The sequence below is a fragment of the Panulirus ornatus genome, chromosome 19 (genome assembly GCF_036320965.1).
Source record: "Panulirus ornatus isolate Po-2019 chromosome 19, ASM3632096v1, whole genome shotgun sequence".
NCBI classification, from domain to species: Eukaryota; Metazoa; Arthropoda; class Malacostraca; order Decapoda; family Palinuridae; genus Panulirus; species Panulirus ornatus.
Window position 1 is genome coordinate 64016020 of NC_092242.1, and position 22823 is coordinate 64038842.

General features: G+C 47.6%; 1 protein-coding gene across 4 annotated transcripts in view; it reads left to right on the forward strand.

The window, feature by feature from the left end:
* LOC139755596 (uncharacterized) overlaps positions 1 to 22823 on the forward strand; it is a 70781-nt gene that overhangs the window by 42281 nt on the left and 5677 nt on the right. The window contains exon 1 of one of the 4 annotated variants that reach the window (XM_071674119.1): positions 19625 to 20151. The exons of 2 other annotated variants lie outside the window; for them this stretch is intronic. In XM_071674119.1, coding sequence (XP_071530220.1) covers positions 20007 to 20151 — 145 coding nt within the window. In that variant the 5' untranslated portion in view covers positions 19625 to 20006. Of the gene's footprint in view, positions 1 to 19624; positions 20152 to 22823 lie in introns of those variants that run through there. One more of the 4 variants, XM_071674118.1, reaches the window with a different exon arrangement.

Consider the following 22823-nt stretch of genomic DNA (forward strand, 5'->3'; position numbering starts at 1 on the left):
CACGGGATCTATCGACCGACCAGTGGGTCATCCCTAGTGATGTGGGGATATACCGAGTTATACCCGTATATCATTATACTTAGATATGCCTGTATATAATATACCTAGTTATGCCTGTATACTAATATACTTAGGCATACCTGTGTATACAAATATACCTAGGTATACCTGTGTATACCAATATACTTAGATATACCTGTATATAAATATACCTAGTTATGCCTGTATACCAATATACCTAGGTATATCTGTGTATACAAATATACCTAGATATACCTGTGTATACAAATATACTTAGATATACCTGTATACAAATATACCTAGTTATGCCTGTATACTAATATACCTTGGTATACCTGTGTATACAAATATACCTAGGTATACCTGTGTATACAAATATACCTAGGTATACCTATGTATAAAAATATACCTAAGTATACCTGTGTATACAAATATATCTAGTTATACCTTTCATATTAACCTGGTGTTTGGTAAATCTATACCGAACGTGAAGAGGACGCAAATGAATTTTGAATTCATCAGTTGTCACCAATTTAAGGCAAATTAGATATGAACAATATGTTGAAATACGACTGATTGAACACAGATCCTTATTTCTTATTAAACCTGGCGATGAGATCCTACAGGGGTTGAGATTCGACACAAAATCCAAGTTAAAAGAAAATGATAAATGAAAGTTAATAAACAAGGGATATTTTGATTTGCTCAACAGAATAATCCTTTAATTAGGAATTTATCTAATAATAGTCATTATGACCTTCAATTTTGAACTTGTAAAGCTGTATCAATTAAGGACTGGTTTGATTACCCCAGAGCATGATAATTATGGGTAATTATCTAGAATACAGGATTTATTCATTTATTTTTTTTTTAACTTAGACACTCGAGTCTTAATTGGCGTGGCGATGGGACTAAACATTTTGGGCTCAATTTTCCTATTTCCATGCCAGTGTTTTTAGCAAAGCCTCCACCACACACCCACACTCCCCCCCCCCTCCCCCCGCCCCCCCCCAGTTCAGAGTGAGGCATCTCCTCCTCCCTCCCCCTCCCCAGCCCCACTCCCTCCTGTACCTCCTCCCCACACACCTCTCCCCTCTCCTCCACCAGGTCCCTTGGGGAGGGGATGATGGGGAGGGGGAAGGGAAGGGGGTGACTGGGGCGATCTTATCTCCATAATTAATTGGTGAACACACAGGCCTGCCTGCCTCCTCCTCCTCCTCCTCCTCCTCCTCCTCCTCCTCCTCCTCCTCCTCCTCCTCCTCCTCCTCCACCCTTCTGGCCTGATGGTGTACACACCCCCTCCTCCTCCCCTCCCACCCCCCCTCCCCCCTCGCTGTTCTGCTTCGTTCCTGGGGGACCCCAGGTGTGTTCATGGTGTGTTCACAGCTGCACACGAGGTGTTCACTTTCTGTTATTAAGCGGGTGTTGTGTGAGGGGGGGGGGAGGGGGGAATTGTAACAGGTGTTAGGTGGCCTGTGTCTCATGTGTTAGGTTGGTGTTAGTGTGAAGTCTTGCGGTGAGAAATGATTGGTGTTAGGTTCCGGGTGTTAGAGGGGTTGAGAGTGGAGTGTTAGGTTGGTGTTAGAAGGGTGAGAGTGGAGAAAACGGGTGTTAAAGGTGCGCTAGTGTGGTGTTAGGAGGGTTTTAGGTGATAAGACAGACGTGTTAGACAAATGTTTTTTGAAGTGTTAGAAAGTGTTACTTATGTCCTAGTGTGGAGTTAGGTAATCTGGGGGGGGGGGGCTGTACCAAGGTGTTAGCAATGTGTTAGATGGTGTTAACGAAGTGATAGCGACGACGTGGTGTCATGAAGACGATTTTTTTTGTTAGGTGTTAGAATGGAATTGGTGAAGTGTTAGATCTGTGTGTTAGGCTTGTGTTAAGAGGTCGTTGAGGTGTTCATGTAGCAGCGAACGTTAATGCGGTGATAGGTGTTAGACAACGGTGTTAAGTTCCTTCAAGCTGGTGTTAGACTGGTGTTATATCGACCCTCACCGTGGTCTTAGCCGGCCAGGGTTTAACGTGATGTTCAATGGCGCGTACCCTTGCTTTAAGTGGCCATAATCCAGTGTTACCAGGATTTAGATGGCCATAATCCAGTGTTACCAGGATTTAATTAAATGGCTTCGACTTCCTGTTGCTCGATTATAAAATGGCGACAATCAATCCAGTGTAGCCAAGTTTTAAATCAATAACTCGTCGATGTCCGGATTTAAAAAAAAAAGAAAATCACAACCCGTAAAATCCTAGGTTTAAATAACCGCGTTGAGACGAAGGCATCAAATGGCCACGACATGTGGGAAGTGCCTTTGAAATAGCCTCGGCCCTGGCCCTGCATAGCATTAAATGGTCAGTAGCCACTGTCGTCTGGTTCTTACATTGCAAGGATGTGGTGGCGTGTGACCAGGTACTGCCTGATCGAAAGTACCACACCATACCACACCTCCTCCTCCTCCTCCTCTAGGGGCAAGACCTGTACCTGGCCACCAGGTATGGGGTGCGGTGGTGACGGGCAAAGATCTGGGTCGCTAGTGGGGTCCCAGGCTCCTGTGTGATCACACCCTCCCCCTTCATGCAGGAGGCCAGACCCACCCTGACGTGTGTGTGTGTGTGTGTATATATATATTGTACTTAATCGCTATTTCCTGCGTTAGCGAGGTAGCGCGAGGAAACAGACGAAGAATGGGCCAACCCCTCATATACACATATGCACATAAACGTCCATACACGCACATATACATACATATGCATACATACTCATGGACATATATACACATGGACATATTCATACTTGCTGCCTTCATCCATTCTCGTCGCCACCCCGCCACACAGGAAAAATGGTATGGCGAAGGAGGGCTGTGGTCTCAGGGCAATTACTCATTCTTAATGGGTTCTCATTTCTTTAATTGATTCATTAATTGGAGGTGGGGATAAACGAGTGAAACGAAGTGGTCTCGAGAGCTGTTATAAGTAGGCGCTGACAAGTTTGGCTCACAAGTAAAGCCCTATTTACAAGCGTTGGAGACGGGGTTGGGTTGGGGTGGGTAGGTGGGTTGTACAAGATGTGGGTTTGTGGGGTGTGACCACCACAAGTTTGTCTACCACCACAGTGATGCCCTCCTCCCTCCCTCGCCCCACAGATAGACAACCCCACAGGTTGAAAGTTCGATAGATAATCTAAGGAAGCCATACCCCTCCCGTCCACATATCTATAACATGAAGGCTGTGAACAGACTTCCAGACGAACATTCCAGCCCGCTGAGGAACACTTTTGTTATACACGTTTGTTCAGTAGTGAACAGAACCCGAGTAGACGGAAGAATTGAAGGGCAGGGCAGATAACACCCCGTAGGTCGGTTGATCGTGGCCGACGACAGCAATTATAACAGCGAGCATCAACGCATGCGATCATTAGATGGATGACCGTCTCATGTTGTCATTGATAGATAGATGGGATTACAGTCGTGCGGGATATGATACACGTATGTGAAGGCTTTGATGTGTATCATGTGCTTGCGGGGGGAAAAAGAGTCATGCATGGAGGCGCGTGTTATGCGTTCTTGTAGTGTTTTTTTTGGGGGAGCGTAGCATATTCTCGTGGTGAGGGAGCATAGTATATTCTCATGGTGGGGGAGCATAGCATGCTCTCATGGTGGGAGCATAGCATATTCTCGTGGTGGGGGAACATAGCATATTTTCGTGGCGGGGAGCATAGTATATTCTCATGGCATGGTGGTGGGGAGGAGCATGTCATGTGCTCTTGGCCTGCCAGGGAGCATACCATCATATGCTCACTCCAAGGGGTACAGCTGGCGGTCGTCTTCCTCAGAGCCATAATGGCATAAGTAACAATGACGTCATCGTAGCAGTGACGTCATCATGCCCCCCCCCCCCCCCCCCCCCCGTACCAGGTGGCCGGGTTAATGGTATGTATGACTCCCGTCCAACCTCGATCGCACGGGTTCATGCAGGTATATACGGGTGATGGCAGGTATATACCTGGGTATATATGGGTCAGTGCGGATGTATATATATAGGGGTTAGGTATGCACATATGAGCTTAACTAGGCTGGTAAGGTATGTAGTGGCTAATTTAGGTATATATGGGGTTAGGAAAGTATATATGGTTTAATACGGATATGGGGTTACTAAGGTATATACGGGGTTACTAAGGTGTATATGGGTTAAATACAGGTATGTATGGGGATGCTAAGGTATAGGATGGGTTAATAAGGCATATATATAGACAAGTGCAGGTATATATATGGGAGTGATCAGGTGGGTTAATGCAGGTATATATGCATAGGGTTAACGCTAGTATATTTAGGGGCAATAAGATATACATAAGCCCATGACTTACGCCAGCAGGGTGTACAGCGGTACAGTACTTCACAAACCAGCAATATATATATATATATATATATATATATATATATATATATATATATATATATATATATATATATATGTACACGTTCAGGTTTCTCTTCCTTAGCTGTGGTGTAGAATAGCTAGCAAGCGGGCCCCGCAGATCTACAGCTCCGGATGAGGTTTATGTAAACGCTCTAAACCAGTTTGAGCGAGCCAGATCAAATGTTAAACTGATTAATAGTCGAAATATGGCGAAGGGGCGTGGAGGGCAGCGCGCCATTCTTGGCTGCACCAGTTAACCCGCAGTCGACCCGCTGGCTGTGCTGACTGGCGGGAGTATTGGAACCCTGGGCCAACATTACCCCGCGTCGTCAGGAGGGGAGACACAGTCTTCTGAAAATTTCGCCACCGACATTTAAGACTTATGTTGCTAAGTTTTCTACGTCTTAATATTTTTTTCCCTTATATACAACACACATAAGATTTAAAGGTCTGTGAAGCTTTGTGGTGTAATTCGTTGTACTGTTAAGAATTATTGGATCCCGCGCCAATGTAACGGGCCCGCGTTCGAGTCTTGGAAAGCATAGCAGCCGGGGTTCACAGCCAGCCTAGCTGTTCATCCTCCCGCTTCAATAGCCAGAGGTTCTCTACAATAGTCAGAGGTTCTCTACAATAGCCAGAGGTTCTCTACAATAGTCAGGGGTTGTCAACAATAGCCAGAGGTTCTCTACAATAACCCGAGGTTCTCTACAAGGGCCTGAGGTTCTCTACAACCGCCAGAGGTTCTCTACAATAACCCGAGGTTCTCTACAAGGGCCTGAGGTTCTCTACAACCGCCAGAGGTTCTTTCTAAGAGGTAGAGGAGGTTTGCGTGGGTCAAGCACACAGCACATTCTCTAGTGTTCCCCCAGCACTGACTGGGAAGGTTACCACAGAGATAGAACAGGTAAGTCTAGTTAGTGATGGGGAGTCCCCGTACACGTAGCCACCATGTGTCTGTGTGTTTGTCTGCAATTACTTAATGGTATACGAATATATCCATTTGCCTCTCAGGCCTTGCAAAACTTAAATATTTTTCTGCAGCCACCAGTAAGTACTTATTATGTTAATATACTTCATTCGTAGTTGATTGACTGTGATTAAGAATGCATAAGATTTTTCATTAGTATGATAATGTTGGGAGATAGATTTTGTTATGGTGGAGTTGGGTGAGAGCTGGTGTTGTGGTTCGCTGCTGCAGGGTGAGGCCGGCGCCCAGTTGCGCCATGGGAGATTTGATCGCTGGGTGAGGTAGCGATCGTGGCGGCTCGTGGTGGCGAACCAATGGCAGCGCTCGTTTTACGAGCCGCTATCACATTTACTCATCTCTAAATCCCCCGCGCGTTTTTTAGGCCTACCTCATGTTTCCATTCATGAGTGTCATTACTCATGCATGACGCATCTCTGAGAGCCATTCTCGTGTGCTGACGTACGCCAGCTCTTCTTAAGGGAATGGCGTTTGTGTCGAAAACTTTGGAGGTGTCGAATGCGTATAGATTCGTAAAACTCGAAATATGTCTTTTCCTCCGCTGTCCAATAGTCTGCCGACAAACACCTGTCCCCGTGCCTGATTGGCTCCCCGGGGGTTGACGTCACGCTGAGATATTGAGGGAGATCACCTAAGGGGGAAAATCCCTTATAAACATCTTTCACCGCTCCCTTATCGGCCTGCCAAATGGCGGGGTGTAAACACCGAGTCTTCTCGAAAAATGGTTAGAGTCGAGAGAGTCACAGTAAGTGATGGGGACTTTGTGCCTTACGGCCAGGAAAATAGTGGGAGTTACGTGTCTTAGCGGGGGAGTTGAAGTGGCTTCATTATAATGGTATAAATTGGTTCTTCCCAAAACGAATATTAAGAAGGTGGGTCAGGTTCAATATTCATAATGGAATATACAGTATTGGAATATTTTTGTTAAGAGGGAATATTCGTCAAGCTATTCAGCCGTATGGCTATAAGGGCGTCCTCTGATTCCTTCACCGTGTTACGCTCGCCCTTTTTTGTATGTAGATAAGCAACAGTGACAGGTATTGTTGCTATTGTAATGAGATCATAGACCTGAGTATATATATATATATATATATATATATATATATATATATATATATATATATATATATATATATATATATATATATATATATTACAACAGACTGCTTAGCATACGTGTGTACATGTAGACGTCTGTGTGTATACCTTTGAATAATACACACACACACACACACACACACACACACACACACACACACACACACACACACACACACACAAGAGATGGGGCCCCACGAGTGCAGAACTCCCTACCAGTCCCGTACAAGCGTGAAATTACAGATATGGTAATTATACCTACTAACAGGCCTCGACGTTATGCAAATGAGCTGATAAACAGCTGGTGGACGATGGTACACAGCTGGTGGGGGACGATACACAGCTGGTAGGGGACGCTACACAGCTGGTATGGGACAGTACACATCTGGTGGACGATGGTACACAGTTGCTGGTGGACGGTACACAGCTAGTGGTCGACGGTATACAGCTGGTGAGGGACGGTACACAGCTGGTGAGGGACGGTACACAGCTGGTGAGGGACGGTACACAGCTGGTGAGGGACGGTACATAGCTGGTTATGGACGGTACACAGCTGGTGGGGGACGGTACATAGCTGTATCCAGCTGTACTCGTTTGTTTTGTACTCTTCCATCCTACAGATATCCCCCTCCCTCACCACGAAGCCTTACCTCCTGGCTGCTCACCTCCATTGCCCAAATCTTTGCGTTCCCACGAAATTTTGGTCTATGTTGTAGAGTGTCTCGCAATGATCTCTCTCTCTCTCTCTCTCTCTCTCTCTCTCTCTCTCTCTCTCTCTCTCTCTCTCTCTCTCTCTCTCTCTCCCTCCCACCTCGTTCCCCCACGTAACCAAACTGAAGCATTACCTGATCACGTTTTTCTCCCCCCCCCCCCCAGTTGTTGTGTAATGTACGGCATGTCGAGTATCCATCTTGATATGTGTGAGGAAGATAAGATCTAACAATGATGATATAACTAGCCCTCTCATATCCTGACCTCCTCAGTGACGTGCTGGTATGTGAAGTATTCCTGTATACCTCGTGTGAAAGCTTCTCTCTCTCTCTCTCTCTCTCTCTCTCTCTCTCTCTCTCTCTCTCTCTCTCTCTCTCTCTCTCCCTCCATGACTGTCTGTCACCACGAGAATCCAAATTCCTCCTGTCTACCCGTCTCTATATTAATTGAAAGCCACCATCATCAGGGCTTTTACCATCTCTGACAGTTGCATAGTTTGCTACCTCATGCACCAGTCTGATTATTCCTTCATTATTATCACTCTATATTTTTGTTCTGGACCATTAGATTTCTATGTAGGATTATGTAACATCAGTAACCAGCTATGTCCTACTTTTCTACAGTTACCCTTAGTAGTATGTCTCGTCTTAGTGGGCCATCACTCACTGTTTCGTGAAATTTATGGTCACATCATGGGATCCAATCCTCCTCCTTCCTCTTCTTTTTTGTCTTCTCGTTTACTCCTCGCTATTATGTCTCCTCCTGGACACAACGGATGAGATCTGATCTCTTTCCAAAGCTTTCCCCTCCGCTTGTGCTAGAGTATCAGGTGTGCTTTTCCTGATGCGGTCCTTGAATCCTTGCTCTTTGACCATCTACCACTCATCCGTCTGCATTTGTGTACATCACACTTTGGGTGTGGCGGGTTCCAGCACCTCTCTGGTGGAGGTGTTCCATTCTCTTGCCTCCTGTGGCGTCTCCGGTTATTTTGCCTTTGACTGTATTCCATGTACTCTCTCTCTCTCTCTCTCTCTCTCTCTCTCTCTCTCTCTCTCTCTCTCTCTCTCTCTCTCTCTCTCTCTCTCTCTCTCTCTCTCTCTCTCTTCTTTAAGTGTCTCAACTGGTCTCAGTACCTCCTAACCAGATGACTTCGAAGTGATTAATTAATGAACATTGTATCTCTTCCCTTCTGTATCTGGCGTGTGTGTGTGTGTGTGTGTGTGTGTGTGTGTGTGTGTGTGTGTGTGTGTGTGTCAGCTGGACTGCTCCTGGAGGAGAGGCGTCGCTAGGTGGACATGTGGACCCAGGGAGGATGAATACATGAATATCCCGAGTGAGTGAGTGAGTGAGTGAGTGGGACCTTAAGAAGCAAGTTGGTGAGTCTTGCGTCAGATGAGTGACGCTTTGGTGACTGGCACGGGCGAATTAACATACTGAACCCCACAGTGACCCAGTAGGTGATGACTGTCAGATAATGTCTGGCTGGAATTTGGCCGATAACATCCGACTCAAAATGAATATTTGCAGTGTGTCGTGGTGAGGCTTGGGGTCACACTCAGGGGCCACCTTGTACTACCAGGTGTTGTACAGCTTGTGCTACCAGGTGTTGTACAGCTTGTACTACCCAGGTGTTATACAGCTTGTGCTACCAGGTGTTGTACAGCTTGTACTACCCAGGTGTTACACAGCTTGTACTACCAGGTGTTATACAGCTTGTACTACCCAGGTGTTATACAGCTTGTACTACCCAGGTGTTACACAGCTTGTACTACCAGGTGTTATACAGCTTGTACTACCCGGCGTTACTGTACCTTAGTTATAGTGTCTGTATATTTGTGTGCGTGTGTACGATTTTCTTTGGCGTCAGTGTGTGTGTGTGTGTGTGTGTGTGTGTGTGTATGTGTGTGTGTGTGTGTGTGTGTGTGTGTGTGTTTGTCTCCATTTACGTTGATTATGACGCAAGGATGCTATTATTGTCCCCCAGCAGATGACCTTGTTATAGACCATAAGGTCTTCTGTTATCTGGCTCTCCCATGTACTCCCACACCCGTCTGACCTCCGCAGAAGCTGGGTGTAGAAGGCCAGACTCTGATCCTACCACACCCGTCGGACCTCAGCAGGAGCTGGGTGTAGGAGGAGGAGGCCAGCCTCTGATCCTACCACACCCGTCGGACCTCAGCAGGAGCTGGGTGTAGGAGGAGGAGGCCAGCCTCTGATCCTACTACACCCGTCGGACCTCAGCAGGAGCTGGGTGCAGGAGGAGGAGGCCAGCCTCTGATCCTACTACACCCGTCGGACCTCAGCAGGAGCTGGGTGCAGGAGGAGGAGGCCAGCCTCTGATCCTGCAGCCGCCAGATTAAGGCTGGTCAGGCGTGGGATTACAGCCCTCGTGGTCGAGAGCAAAAGTGTCTGGACCAAGCATTAACCTGCCCGGAGCGACCCCCCCCCCCCCCCACACACACACACACCGGGGTACACGTATTGAATTTCCAGATATAATTTGCTGGGCAGCTTTACCGCGCCGGGCCTCAGTGTGTCATGCTCTGTGATGCTTACTGTGGGACGTACGTTTGAGGTCGCCCTCTTCAGCTCTGCTATGAGGAAGGTCGTAAAATAGTCTTTATATATATATGTGTGTGTGTGTGTGTGTGTGTGTGTGTAGTTTCTCGTCCAGAGAGACCGTATACTGGTCGTGTGCGAGACGAAGGGTCGTACCGTCACGTCGGGAACGACCCCTCCCAGATTTTGTTGAGTGTGAAGGCGGGCGGCAGTCATTTGTTTTCGCTGAGGACGACCGTCGTGTGTGTCTACCAGGTATGGCGAGTGTTGGGGGATAAGGTGAGGAGAACTGACTCTCTTAGGTCCGGTATTTTACCATATAGTGTTGGATGAGAGTCACCAGGCAGACGGACCATCTCTCCTCAGCAACCTTCTTCTTCCTCCCATCCTCACAGTCGCACTGCCCGTGAGGTAATGTAGATCTGACATGCAACATACACGCTGATATCATGAATATTCGCCAGGTTTTTGCGCGCTGGGAGCAGGGATCGACAGAGCGGGGCAACGCGACTTAATCCCGGGTCGCTGCGTGTGAGTGACGTGCGCCGCTGAAAATATCCCTTTGCTCGCATTAATAATATATATATATGTTTTGCCCTCCATATTAGGTCTGACGTTCGGTAGAAGCCAGTTGGTACGTGTGTGTGTGAGGGAGGTGGGGGTGGGTTCCCGCCACCCCTAAAGCCTTTGTAACCTCTGTAGCAACACGCCTCTCTTGTTTTACTTTGAGAATATATGAATTACGATGGCCACCATACCTCCTTGCACTACTTTGATAAGTTTGACTGGATTCGTCTCCACGATCTTCATTTTCGCCATAGGAGCCACTTCTTGCCTTCCCCCTGGTGCCACTACAACGCCATCAAGTTGACAAGAAATATTCCAGAAACGTTGATATCACACCGACCACCTGCCATTTTTAGTATTTTTTTCTCAGAGAAATAGATTTTGTCCAAAACGTCATGATATGGACTACTTTTCATGCTGAATACAAATCTGGTATTAAGATCTCGTTTGGTCGTCTTTATGACGCTTAATTAAGCTGTTAGGATGAAGACAGTCTCAAGGCATTATTAAATCATTTCCATCGTATTTACTCCCTATCCATCGACACCTGAGAACATTATGATGTTACGTTCTCCATGATTATTTCAAGTCTATAAGAGCTCGATATATGTTTTATGGAATAGATTAGGCTTCCCATTTTGAAACAAAAAGTTTTTTTTTGAGCACTGCAGCGTCTGTCTTTAGTTTACCCATGATCTGTAAGTTGCAGCAGACGGCTGAGGGAGAGTCAGTGGTCGTGGTGTATGCCTGGCGAGGAGCAGGTCACACTCCGCGGAGGAGGAGGAGGAGGAGGAGGAGGTGAGGTGCGGGTGGGGTCCGCATGACTCAGGGCCTCTTGCGTAGTGTAGAGTAGACACGGCTTGTTGCCCAGCCCATACACCTTGTGTTCCCACACTTGTTGGTGTCGTAGTGAAGATCAAGAAGTGGGGGCCCCACGTCCTTATATCCCCGGGCTCGTACCAGGGTCCTTGATAAGCACTGGATAGGTGGAAAATCGTAGAGAAGAATATGTATGTTCTTATGTTATGGTTTCTGTTCGATGATGTTATGGTGTGTGTGTGTGTGTATGTCATTCCCAGTGTCGTATAGTTAACAAAATGTGGGTAGTTGGCTTTGGTAAGGCAACAGCCGGGCGAGGCGATCCGCGTTACTGGCCAGCGACAGTCAACAGATGGCATTTCGCCAATGGAATTTCAAACTGTTTGTGTCCACAATCAGTCAGTCAGCGGGCGACTCATCAGTCACACCTTCAGTCTTAACTCATATAATGCGGTTCAGTCAGATATTCCTCATCTATTGAAGAATACAGTCAGTGTCTTTGCGTTTAGTGAGAATACTCTCTTATTAACGCAAATACGCCTTTTTGTGATGAATTGGAACTCCATGATTTTCATATTTAAAATCCGTATGTATATCATTTTGAACGGATGTGTACATACGTAGAGATCATGTGTGCACACTGCAGATGATATGTACACACGTGCTGATGATGTGTACACACGTACAGATGATGCGTGCACACGTACAGATGATGCGTGCACACGTACAGATGATGCGTGCACACGTACAGATGATGCGTGCACACGTACAGATGATGTGTACACACGCGCAGATGATGTGTACACACGTGCAGTTGTGTTTACACGCGCAGTTGTGTACACACGCGCAGATATGTACACACGCGCAGATTTCCCCGCAGGCTTGAGCGTACACGCACACCGTGTAGTCGATACGCAATAGGAGAACCAACCTTACTCTCAGCAACGTAAAGTATTACATTTTGAGGGCGTAATTGGCGGTACATGCCGGGCAACATACACCCGGATCCATTTAAGTAACTGGTGCCCCCGTGTAAGTAGGCAAGACATACTACAGCAGCAAGGTAGGCTGACACTTACAACCAGACACCACTTGTTTGACCATGCGCACCAGATACCTCTCGCTACTGTGTAATTAGCGTAATGATCCGGCCTAATTACTGGAGTTAGGGAAATCTAGGCGGGCTGGAGCTAATCTGGCCAAATTAGGCGCCATTTATCACAAAATATGGCCACTTGTACTGGCAGGGTAATAAATGTGGTGCTCGGGGGGGCCTCCTTCCCCCCCATCACTTAACGATTTACAGACCAAGTTTCGCCGGTTTCTGGCCACAGCCCCACCCACCCAGACCCACCCTCCCTCCCACCCTCCCCTCCTAACCCTCGGCCAGGCCCACCTGCCGGCCAAATGATGATAATGGCGACGTCATCATCATCATCATCATCATCGTTCAGTCCACCATGGGCCGAAGATATCCGCCCCAACTGGGACTTAGAGACAGGTGGAGTCCCGGACGATCTCGATAGACACTTAACGGGAAAGGAGACGTTCTCAGCCACTGCTGAGGACGGGATGGATGTGGAACAGTCACAGTCAGAGAGGACTGTGGGTTCAGTTATAGCCAGTCACGGTGTATGGTATGGCTCCCAGACACACTCGGTAGATTGGGAGTAGAATGGCTTTCCAGTCAGACAGTCAGACAGACGTTTATTTACAAAGGCTTTTTTTTCGAGTCTTCACAGTCAAGAGATGGTGACGTCTTTCTTAGCCAGTCTCAGGATTGTGAGGATGTTTACTCTCGGTCACATGATAAGGAAATCAAACGTTCTTCTGTAATAGGATCCCATACTTTCGCTCCAAGACCGTCCCTCCTGCGGGGTAAGAGCCTCCTTATAGAATCCAGTCTCCCCTTTATGGCAGTTCATAAGTTCCTTGTGTACAGCATTGGACGTTAGCCTTGATCTCAGGAAGTTTCCTGGCTCACGTGGTATCCACGCTTGAGATCTCTGATGATAGAAGGATATTCCAGGAGGAGTGGAAGGAGGTCCACAGCACGTAGGCCACCGCTGGTCAAGATGACCCATCTCCTTCTCTGAAAGGTACAAGCCAATGGCTCTCGCATGCGTCACACCAGAAGGCAAAGAAATCACCAGAGTTAGATGTCGTTTTGGCCTTTGCTCACACCTATGATATCGTTGCCTTAGACATCTCCATAGCACCGGGCTCATCTCGCTAAGTCTCTCTCATATGGGTCTTCCCACTCCCTCATTGGGAACCCCTCCCTCCTCCTCCGGCCGCAGTGTTCCTGCAGTGGCAGATAGATTTAACCTCTTGTTATTTCCGCGTTAATACCGGAGTACCCCAGGGGTTTGCGCCTTGCCCCAGCCCCTCTCTCGTTTACATAACAATGACCTTCTGCCAGTAATCACACAAACGTATCAGGTTATATGCAGATGACTCAATTTTTTACTCGCAGTTTGTTGCGCTGTTCAGCAGGCCTCCGCCCATTGCCCAGCAGACTGTCTGTCTCATATATTCACAGTTATGATCTCATCCTTGGTACGCACTCGGGAAAACATGTAACATTCATTGATTCGTAACACATTTAGCCTCGCAGTTTTCAGCTATACATCTCTATATATTTTCCTCCCCCCAAAAAAAAGTGACTCTGCTCCTTACACCAGCATCAGCGTTTTCTCCACTCGATCATAATCTTCCAGGAATCCTGTGTGTTGAACCTCCTTAATGAATATGAAGAGTGGATTCCAACCCTCGTATAGACCATCCAAACCTACCACCTCCCTACCCCTCAACCCGAGGGATTAGCCTCCCTCTTCACCATCCTTGTCGTGTGATCACAATTTTCGTCCCTCAGTTCACTGTCACATCGGGCACGGTGCTCAGTCGTGATTCGTGTGTCATTCGTGGCATTTTGTTTATCCGAGCCATGTCCCACGTTTCACCAAGGCGTGCCCAGGAGTCGAACCTGGGACGTGTGAATACCGTCCAGGCACCTTGTCCACGTAACTAACTCTCCTGAACCATAGCTCATCGCAAACTCGTGGCTATATATCCTGCACGATTTTTACTACATGACCCACGTTTAACCCTGGGCATGCACCGGTCAAACCAGTTTACCTCGACTTGTACATTACATGTTCAAAGGTGTAGACATTAACCCGTAGTACCATCTCTAGAGTTGATTATGAAAAGCTATCATGAGACCTGAGTGTGGGCGGCCTGTTGTACCCAATTAGACCAGCAGATTGGAACGTGAAGATCCAAAGCAATAGAAATAGACACCGGTAACCTCTAGCCTCTCATGGTCGAGTGGATAAGCTGAATCCGTTACTCATATGAGATGGGTTCGACTACTGGGCACACTTTGGTAAAGATATTACACACACACACACACACACACACACACACACACACACACACACACAGCTTAGCTGCGAGATGATCCGACTCCAGTGATAGTAACTACCAGTTTTCTGACTATTTCTGAAAGGTTCATATTTTCATTCTCGTTCTTCATGGCCCTCGTGGCGCTGGCGGGTTCTGGCACACACGTACACGCCAGCGATGTTCCCTCCTCCACTGCCACTAACATATTGCCGTCATAATTTCCAAAGCGCTTGCAGTAAATTAATGCCTAAGTGACACTTGTGATTATAGAGTGGTGCGGGTTGCAGTAGATGTAGTGTAGGATTGGGTCCGGGAGGAGAGAGAGAGAGCTGGATGGTTCATTGGCTGGCCTGCTGGTCGTATGGTAAATTGGGCCTTAGGCCTACGAAGGACTAGGGTCATTGAGGCCGTGTGTGTATATATATGGTCCGTGTGGGGTGTGGTAGTGATGATGTGTAGGGTGGTACTGTGGGCAGGGATGATCATTGCTAGATGTCTCCTGGTGAGACTTCTCTCTTCTCTCGTACCCGGGCTGGGTCTTGTGGTGTGTTGGTGCTGCCGTGGGCGTGACGTACCGCCATCCAACACACATTTCACATCCCCGCGGGATACGGAGGGACCCCTCAGACCCAGGCTGGTTCTCATGGTAATAGGGGTGGTGCACAGTTCGCCCCTGATGTTCATCATTAGTCTCTCCTCCCCGGGCCTAACACGCCCAGTGTCTGTTGTGTTCTCATGCTTGGCTGTGGGTCATGGCCGGGGACAGGTTGTGTACAAAGGAATACGTAGGAATTCAGCCAGCATCTGACCACTGGGGTTTCCCGCTTGCCACGCCCTCTAACACCATCTTCTTGGACCCTTCTGTAAGAACGACTGTGTGTGTGTGTGTGTGTGTGTGTTGTGTACGGCCATCTGTGAACTCCGTTTGTACGTCACTCTGCGAACCTACCCCTCCCCCCTCGACAGTTCAAGGCATGATGATCATGAATGGTAAACATGATAAATGACTGTATCAACTTGTCTGTCCTCTCTGGTTTCCGCCTTAGAGAGAGAGAGAGAGAGAGAGAGAGAGAGAGAGAGAGAGAGAGAGAGAGAGAGAGAGAGAGAGAGAATTTTAAAGGTATCTTTCCCCCACCCTGACGTTTTGTGGTCTACGTCGTGTCTCGAAGGAGTGTGCCAGCTCACTGCTCACTCACCAGCTGGCTGCGTGTGTCTCATAGTGACATAAGAATGATGTCAAGAATGAGTGGCCTCAAATTTCTCCAACGAAAGGGCTTCCCCTCCTCTAATGTACCTTCAAAATGATATGAATTGAGGGTCGTAACTCTTGAAATGTATTCTATCGTATAATTTGATTTCTATGATGGCAGCCGACCTCACCTTGGTCATAGGAATTTAAGACAACCTCCTCTCGGTCATAGGATTTGACTGAAATTGATTTTATATACCTTCAGGAACATTGTAAGGACCCGTTCCATTATAACCCATTGACTCCAGGGAATGATCCGTGATGATATAAATAGACCATGATATCTTAGGAGCCAAATGTATTATTATATCGTCCCTTCGTGTATTAGAACAATTAAGAATGAGTCGCCAAAAAACCTACATTCGGATGAAGGACATATATGTATCTGCATCAAGTAGATTACGCATAAGGTTTGTAGAAAAGGTAGAGTAGTTTAGGTGTGGGTTTACTGTACACGGTGTAAACTGTGATCTATGGCATCTGTGAAATAATTTCAGTTGACCGCATATTGTATATTCGACGGGTATTTCGTAAGATTATTTTGTTTATTTTCATCATTTGAGAAGAGATTGTAGTATAGATTGTTTGTATTTAAGTATTTGAATTGTTAGAAAGTTTAATCAGGCTTGACTTTACATAATCCATACATTTTACATGAATTTATCTTCCGAGAAGCAGTTTTACATGAGACGACACTAGTTACCCTTAGAACATGAAAGAAAACTTTAAACCATAGAAAACGGATGTAAAGTAGAATTTTCATGGTAAACAACGCTAATTTGTTTGTTGCAATGATCTTTTATGTAGAAATGCATTTCCAAGGTAAGCCTCAGCATCTCTCATTCAATTTCCAGCTCTAGAGACATTTGTACTTCAAGTCTACGACAATATTGAGGGTTCGTTCCTGCAGACAATGAATGTGAACACCTTAATTCCGGTGTCTATAAGCCAGTATCACCAGGACCTCCATTCAAGCTATCTTCCTGGTGAAGTAGCCATTAATCATGCAGCCAGAGTCATTATAAAGGCACAGTTCTGGTAAGGCGAAGGCAGGGTCAAGGTGGTACATTCATTATACTGAAGTGGGAGTTGTGGGGGAAGGTGGAGTGCTTCTGAAATACATCTTGGTGAAGCCATAGTCTAGTAGGATCAAGAGTCCTGGTGCTGAGTTCTCCCGTTGAAGCCAAAATCCTCTAAAACTAGATTCCCGCCGAGGCCAAAGTCAGAGAGAATTCTTCACTCTCGGGGAAGCCAGTGGTAGTGAACTCATCAACCTGCTGAAGTCACTGTCTTGATGAAGCCAAAATCTTTATGAAGTCATAGATCTGGTGAATCGATCAGTTACTGCTTCCTGCCTTGCCCCCAAAGCAGAACATCGCATGGCGATGGTTTTCACTACAGTGTTAGTGAAGCTGTAGTGTCAACGGAGCCAGAGGACCAGTGAAGCTGTAGTGTCAGTGGGGCCAGAGAAACAGTGAAGCTATAGTGCCAACGGGGCCAGAGGAACAGTGAAGCTATAGTGCCAACGGGGCCAGAGGAACAGTGAAGCTATAGTGCCAACGGAGCCAGAGTGCAAATGAAGCTATAGTGCCAATGGAGCCAGAGGAACAGTGAAGCTATAGTGCCAACGGAGCCAGAGGAACAGTGAAGCTATAGTGCCAACGGGGCCAGAGGAACAGTGAAGCTATAGTGCCAACGGAGCCAGAGTGCAAATGAAGCTATAGTGCCAACGGAGCCAGAGGAACAGTGAAGCTATAGTGCCAATGGAGCCAGAGGAACAGTGAAGCTATAGTGCCAACGGAACCAGAGTGAAAGTGAAGCTATAGTGCCAATGGAGCCAGAGGAACAGTGAAGCTATAGTGCCAACGGAGCCAGAGTGCAAATGAAGCTATAGTGCCAATGGAGCCAGAGGAACAGTGAAGCTATAGTGCCAACGGAACCAGAGGAACAGTGAAGCTATAGTGCCAACGGAGCCAGAGGGCCAGTGAAGCTGGGAGGCTTGTAATGGGAGAGTATGTTATCATCTTTATCTACAGCAGCCGAGCTGGTCCACCCTCCCTCCCCGCGGGTCACAGCCAGGTGTCGCGTGGCACACTGTTGCCGAGTGTCGCTTGGCACGGCACGTGGCGGACGGGGCCTGGGTGGAAGATGCCAGGTAAAGCTAGGGACGATTGCGACACCTCCCTCCACTCCCCACCTGACTCCTGGGATGGAGGGTATGACCAGGGGTGTATGGAAGGGGTGGAGACCCGTGTTGAAGTGGGGGTGTTTCCTTTAATGTCAGGTCAAAGGGCAAGTCGTTGTACTCAAGGGCTTGACCACGTTGCCGAAGGGTCGTATCTTCGTTCTCAAGGGTCGTATCTTCGTTCTCAAGGGTCGTATCATCGTGCTCTCTCTGGTCGTGTACACTCCCATCCCCTCCGCCTGCCGAAGGGTCGTGTCGCTGTGATCAAGAGAGGTCCAGATAGCATGGAGGAATATTTCTGATTTCTCCCGTTGGATGACGTTCCACAGCCGTCACCACTCCTCCTCACCACCACTCTCTCACTCGCCGCGAGAGAGAGAGAGAGAGAGAGAGAGAGAGAGAGAGAGAGAGAGAGAGAGAGAGAGAGAGAGAGAGATGTTTACGGGATGGCTTACTTCAGTGGCTGGAGGGTCGTAGTACCGTCCAGGGTCGTGAGGAGGCAGCTGGCTAGATGGTCGAACGGCACCTTCTGGTGTGTGAGGGGGGGTCGTGTAGGGGAACTGAGTATATGTAGGTACGAGGCACTGCCATCCTCAGTAGCACTAAAGACTCATGTCCCCCGGTACGCACTCAGGGCAGCCGCGACGCCTCTGTATTATGGCCATGTCTCTAGGAGGTTGGTGGGGATATACATACGTCCAATATGAACCTCAGATTACGCCATCGCTGGCTGATGGAGTGTGGGAGATGATGCGGTAATGGCCGATCTCCCTCCACCCTCCATCTGTTGGTGATTCCGATCGACCGAGGCGTTTCCTCGTCTTTTCCGTACAGACTCTGGTACGAATTCGTACACCGAATGTATAAGACTTGGGTCTCTCGCTCTCCCCCCACCCCAACCTTCGATGTAAATGAAAACGACGTCCATCCGGTTTACACGGGAGTGGAGCCCAGCCCTGTGTAAACAAGGAGGCAGAACTCGCCCCACGTAACTGAGAGCGGAAGTGAAAGACGGGACATACGTACTGACGGTCATTTTGGGTCACTCAACACTGGACCACATTGATAGCAAGACGACGCCTTGCACACGATAAGGTAGTAATCTCTCTCTCTCTCTCTCTCTCTCTCTCTCTCTCTCTCTCTCTCTCTCTCTCTCTCTCTCTCTCTCTCTCTCTCTCTCTCTCAAACAATGAATGGATGTATTCCTCAGTGCGTCGCGTGACCTGAAATGGTATCGTTCGATTGTTATCTGTCTCTAGATGGCTCGAACTCCCTCTCTCATGTCCTGGTTGGTTAAACTGTGGTCGAGTGTTGCCCTTCCCCTCCCCGCAGGGGAGGCACGCACTCCCGCTGGAATATCCTTTTGTGTTTAGTTCAGTCTTCCCAATGGTGTTGCTTCGCAACTTTTGTTTTCCATGATATGTCAACTGCGATGGGAATGTTGCGTCACTAGGCGGGTTCAACTTTGGGGATGTTGCATCAGCTGGTGGGTTCAGCGCTGGGGATGTTGCGTCACGTGGCGGGTTTCAATGCTGGGAATGTTGCGTCAGCTGGTGGGTTCAGCGCTGGGGATGTTGCGTCAGCTGGTAGGGTTCAGCGCTGGTTACGATCCCAGGATTCGCCAGAAGCGTCACGGGACACACGGAAGCAAGTATTAACGGACTGGAACTCCCGGTATCGCTCGTGTATCGCCAGAGCTTTAGACGGGCGATAAGCAACCGATAGGTGGCGTTGCGTCGGTGTTGTTATATATACATATATACACAAATATATACCGGGGACAGACGTGGTGAGGGCCCATACTACGCCACCCCAAGGCCAACAACGTTGGGACGAGCCCAACCACCCGCCCACCTCCTCCAGCACTCGACACACACACACACACACACCCTGGCCCCCAGCAGTACTACAGCTTACTACATCGAACTCCCTCCGTGTGCGGACGACTTCGACAGCGTCACCCACCAGGACAGCTGTCAGTGGGAGTGTGTATGAGGAGGGTGTGTGCGCTAGTGGTGGTGCGAGTGGCCACGTTGGTGAGGGGGGAGCGCCACAGTGTAAGGGAACCAGGGGTCGAAAACCTTTCCGGCCTGATGGACACCACGGCCCCACTGAAGCTGGAGGAGACACTTCACTGTAAGTACAGTGTGTCGGGCAGTGATTCTTCATCAAGAAAACAAGAGTTAGGTTTTTCTTCTCTGTTTTGCTTTGATGATCCGCTTCTCCTTACAAATACTGTGCGGTTGTGGCGGGGACAGCAGTAGGTCATCGAGAGCACTTCGACCCGGGGAAATTTTACCATTTGTACTTTCCTACAGAATGCCTGTGGTAGTATACCCATCTACCCCAAGGACATGGTGTTCATTGGTTCTTTTCCCGCCGCCTGGTGTGCCGGAGGGAGTGGTGGGTAGAGAGGAGCCTTCTGCTGTACTGTCCTGTCCCTACCCATTCTCACTTGCCTTGACTAAAGCGTTTGAAGATTGTATCATAGTATGGATCGTTCTATTGTACTCCTTTACATATTTTCACAGCTCCTTGATTACGACGGTACGATCGTGTGTATATATATATATATATATATATATATATTTTTTTTTTCTTTTTGCCGCTGTCTCCCGCGTTTGCGAGGTAGCGCAAGGAAACAGACGAAAGAAATGGCCCAACCCACCCCCCATACACATGTATATACATACGTCCACACACGCAAATACACATACCTACACAGCTTTCCATGGTTTACCCCAGACGCTTCACACGCCTTGATTCTATCCACTGACAGCACGTCAACCCCGGTATACCACATCGCTCCAAGGGCAAGGAATATATATATATATATATATATATATATATATATATATATATATATATATATATATATATATATATATATATATGTATATATATATATATATATATATATATATATATATATATATATATATATATATATATATATATATATATATATATATATGTGTGTGTGTGTGTGTGTGTGTGTGTGTGTATGCGTTTTCTTATATCAAAGAACATGTTGTAAAGGTTATCTGTGCATCGTCACATATCACAGATAGAATATGTGTAAACATTTGATTGCCTCATTTCGTTCACCAGGGTTGAAGGACATTCTGCCATCTGTTGACATACCTGATTGTAGTGTGATTAGGAGGAACAGTGTGCAAGATCAGGATGTACGTGGCTGAGGTACGTAGCTGAGGTACGTGGATGAGGTACGTGGATGAGGTACGTGGATGAGGTACGTGGCTGAGGTACGTGGATGAGGTACGTGGATGAGGTACGTGGCTGAGGTACGTGGATGAGGTACGTGGACGAGCTGGGTGAGGTGTGCAGACTTGACAGTACGTGACCAGTGGGGCCATACCAAGGATAAAGTTGTGAGTTCAGCATGTGTTGAGTCAGAGGAGAGGCTGGGGTGCTTGTATGTGGAGAGGCTGGGGTGCTTGTTTGGGGAGAGGTGGGGGTGCTTGTTTGGGGAGAGGCGGGGGTGCTTGTATGAGGAGAGGCGGGGGTGCTTGTTTGGGGAGAGGCGGGGGTGCTTGTATGGGGAGAGGCGGGGGTGTTTATATGTGGAGAGGCGGGGTGCTTGTATGTGGAGAGGCGGGGGTGCTTGTATGTGGAGAGGCGTGGGTGCTTGTATGTGGAGAGGCGGGGGTGCTTGTATGTGGAGAGGCGTGGGTGCTTGTATGAGGAAAGGCGGGGGTGCTTGTATGGAGAGAGGCGGGGGTGCTTGTGTGTGGAGAGGCGTGGGTGCTTGTATGTGGAGAGGCGGGGGTGCTTGTATGTGGAGAGGCGGGGGTGTTTATATGTGGAGAGGCGGGGGTGCTTGTATGTGGAGAGGCGGGGGTGCTTGTATGGGGAGAGGCGGGGGTGTTTATATGTGGAGAGGCGGAGGTGCTTGTATGTGGAGAGGCGGGGGTGCTTGTATGTGGAGAGGCGTGGGTGCTTGAATAGGGAGAGGCTGGGGTGCTTGTATGGGGAGAGGCTGGGGCGCTTCTATAGGGAGAGACGGGGGTGCTGGAGGAGCCAAGGAAAATCAGGGAAGGGGTTGCTGGGAAAGCCAGGAAGGGCATGGGACGAGGGAAGGGATCATTTACACCGATAAATGATAAACCCATGATAAACCAGTCATAAACCCATGACAAACCAGTCATAAACCCATGATAAACCAGTCATAAACCCATGACAAACCAGTCATAAACTCATGATAAACCAGTCATAAACCCATGATAAACCAGTCATAAACCAATGACAAACCAGTGATAAACCCATGATAAACCAGTCATAAACCAGTCATAAACCCATGATAAACCAGTCATAAACTCATGATAAACCAGTGATAAACCCATGATAAACCAGTCATAAACCCATGATAAACCAATGTGGTGTAGATACAAATGTTTATTGGTGAAAAACGAGAGAGAGAGAGAGAGAGAGAGAGAGAGAGAGAGAGAGAGAGAGAGAGAGAGAGAGAGAGAGAGAGCTTGGTAAAATGTAAACACTTTTGCCAGGCTATCAGAGGAGGCAAGTCACGGTGGGCTGGAGTAAGTGGCTGTGATGAACTGATAACTTGCCTCCCGCTCACCCACAGCCCCATCTCGGAACCTGCCCACTCACCTCCTCAGTGGGTTGTGAAATCCAGCGTGTGTGTGTGTGTGTGTGTGTATATATATATATATATATATATATATATATATATATATATATATATATATATATATATATATATATATATATATATATATATATATATATATATATATATATACATATATATATATATATATATATAT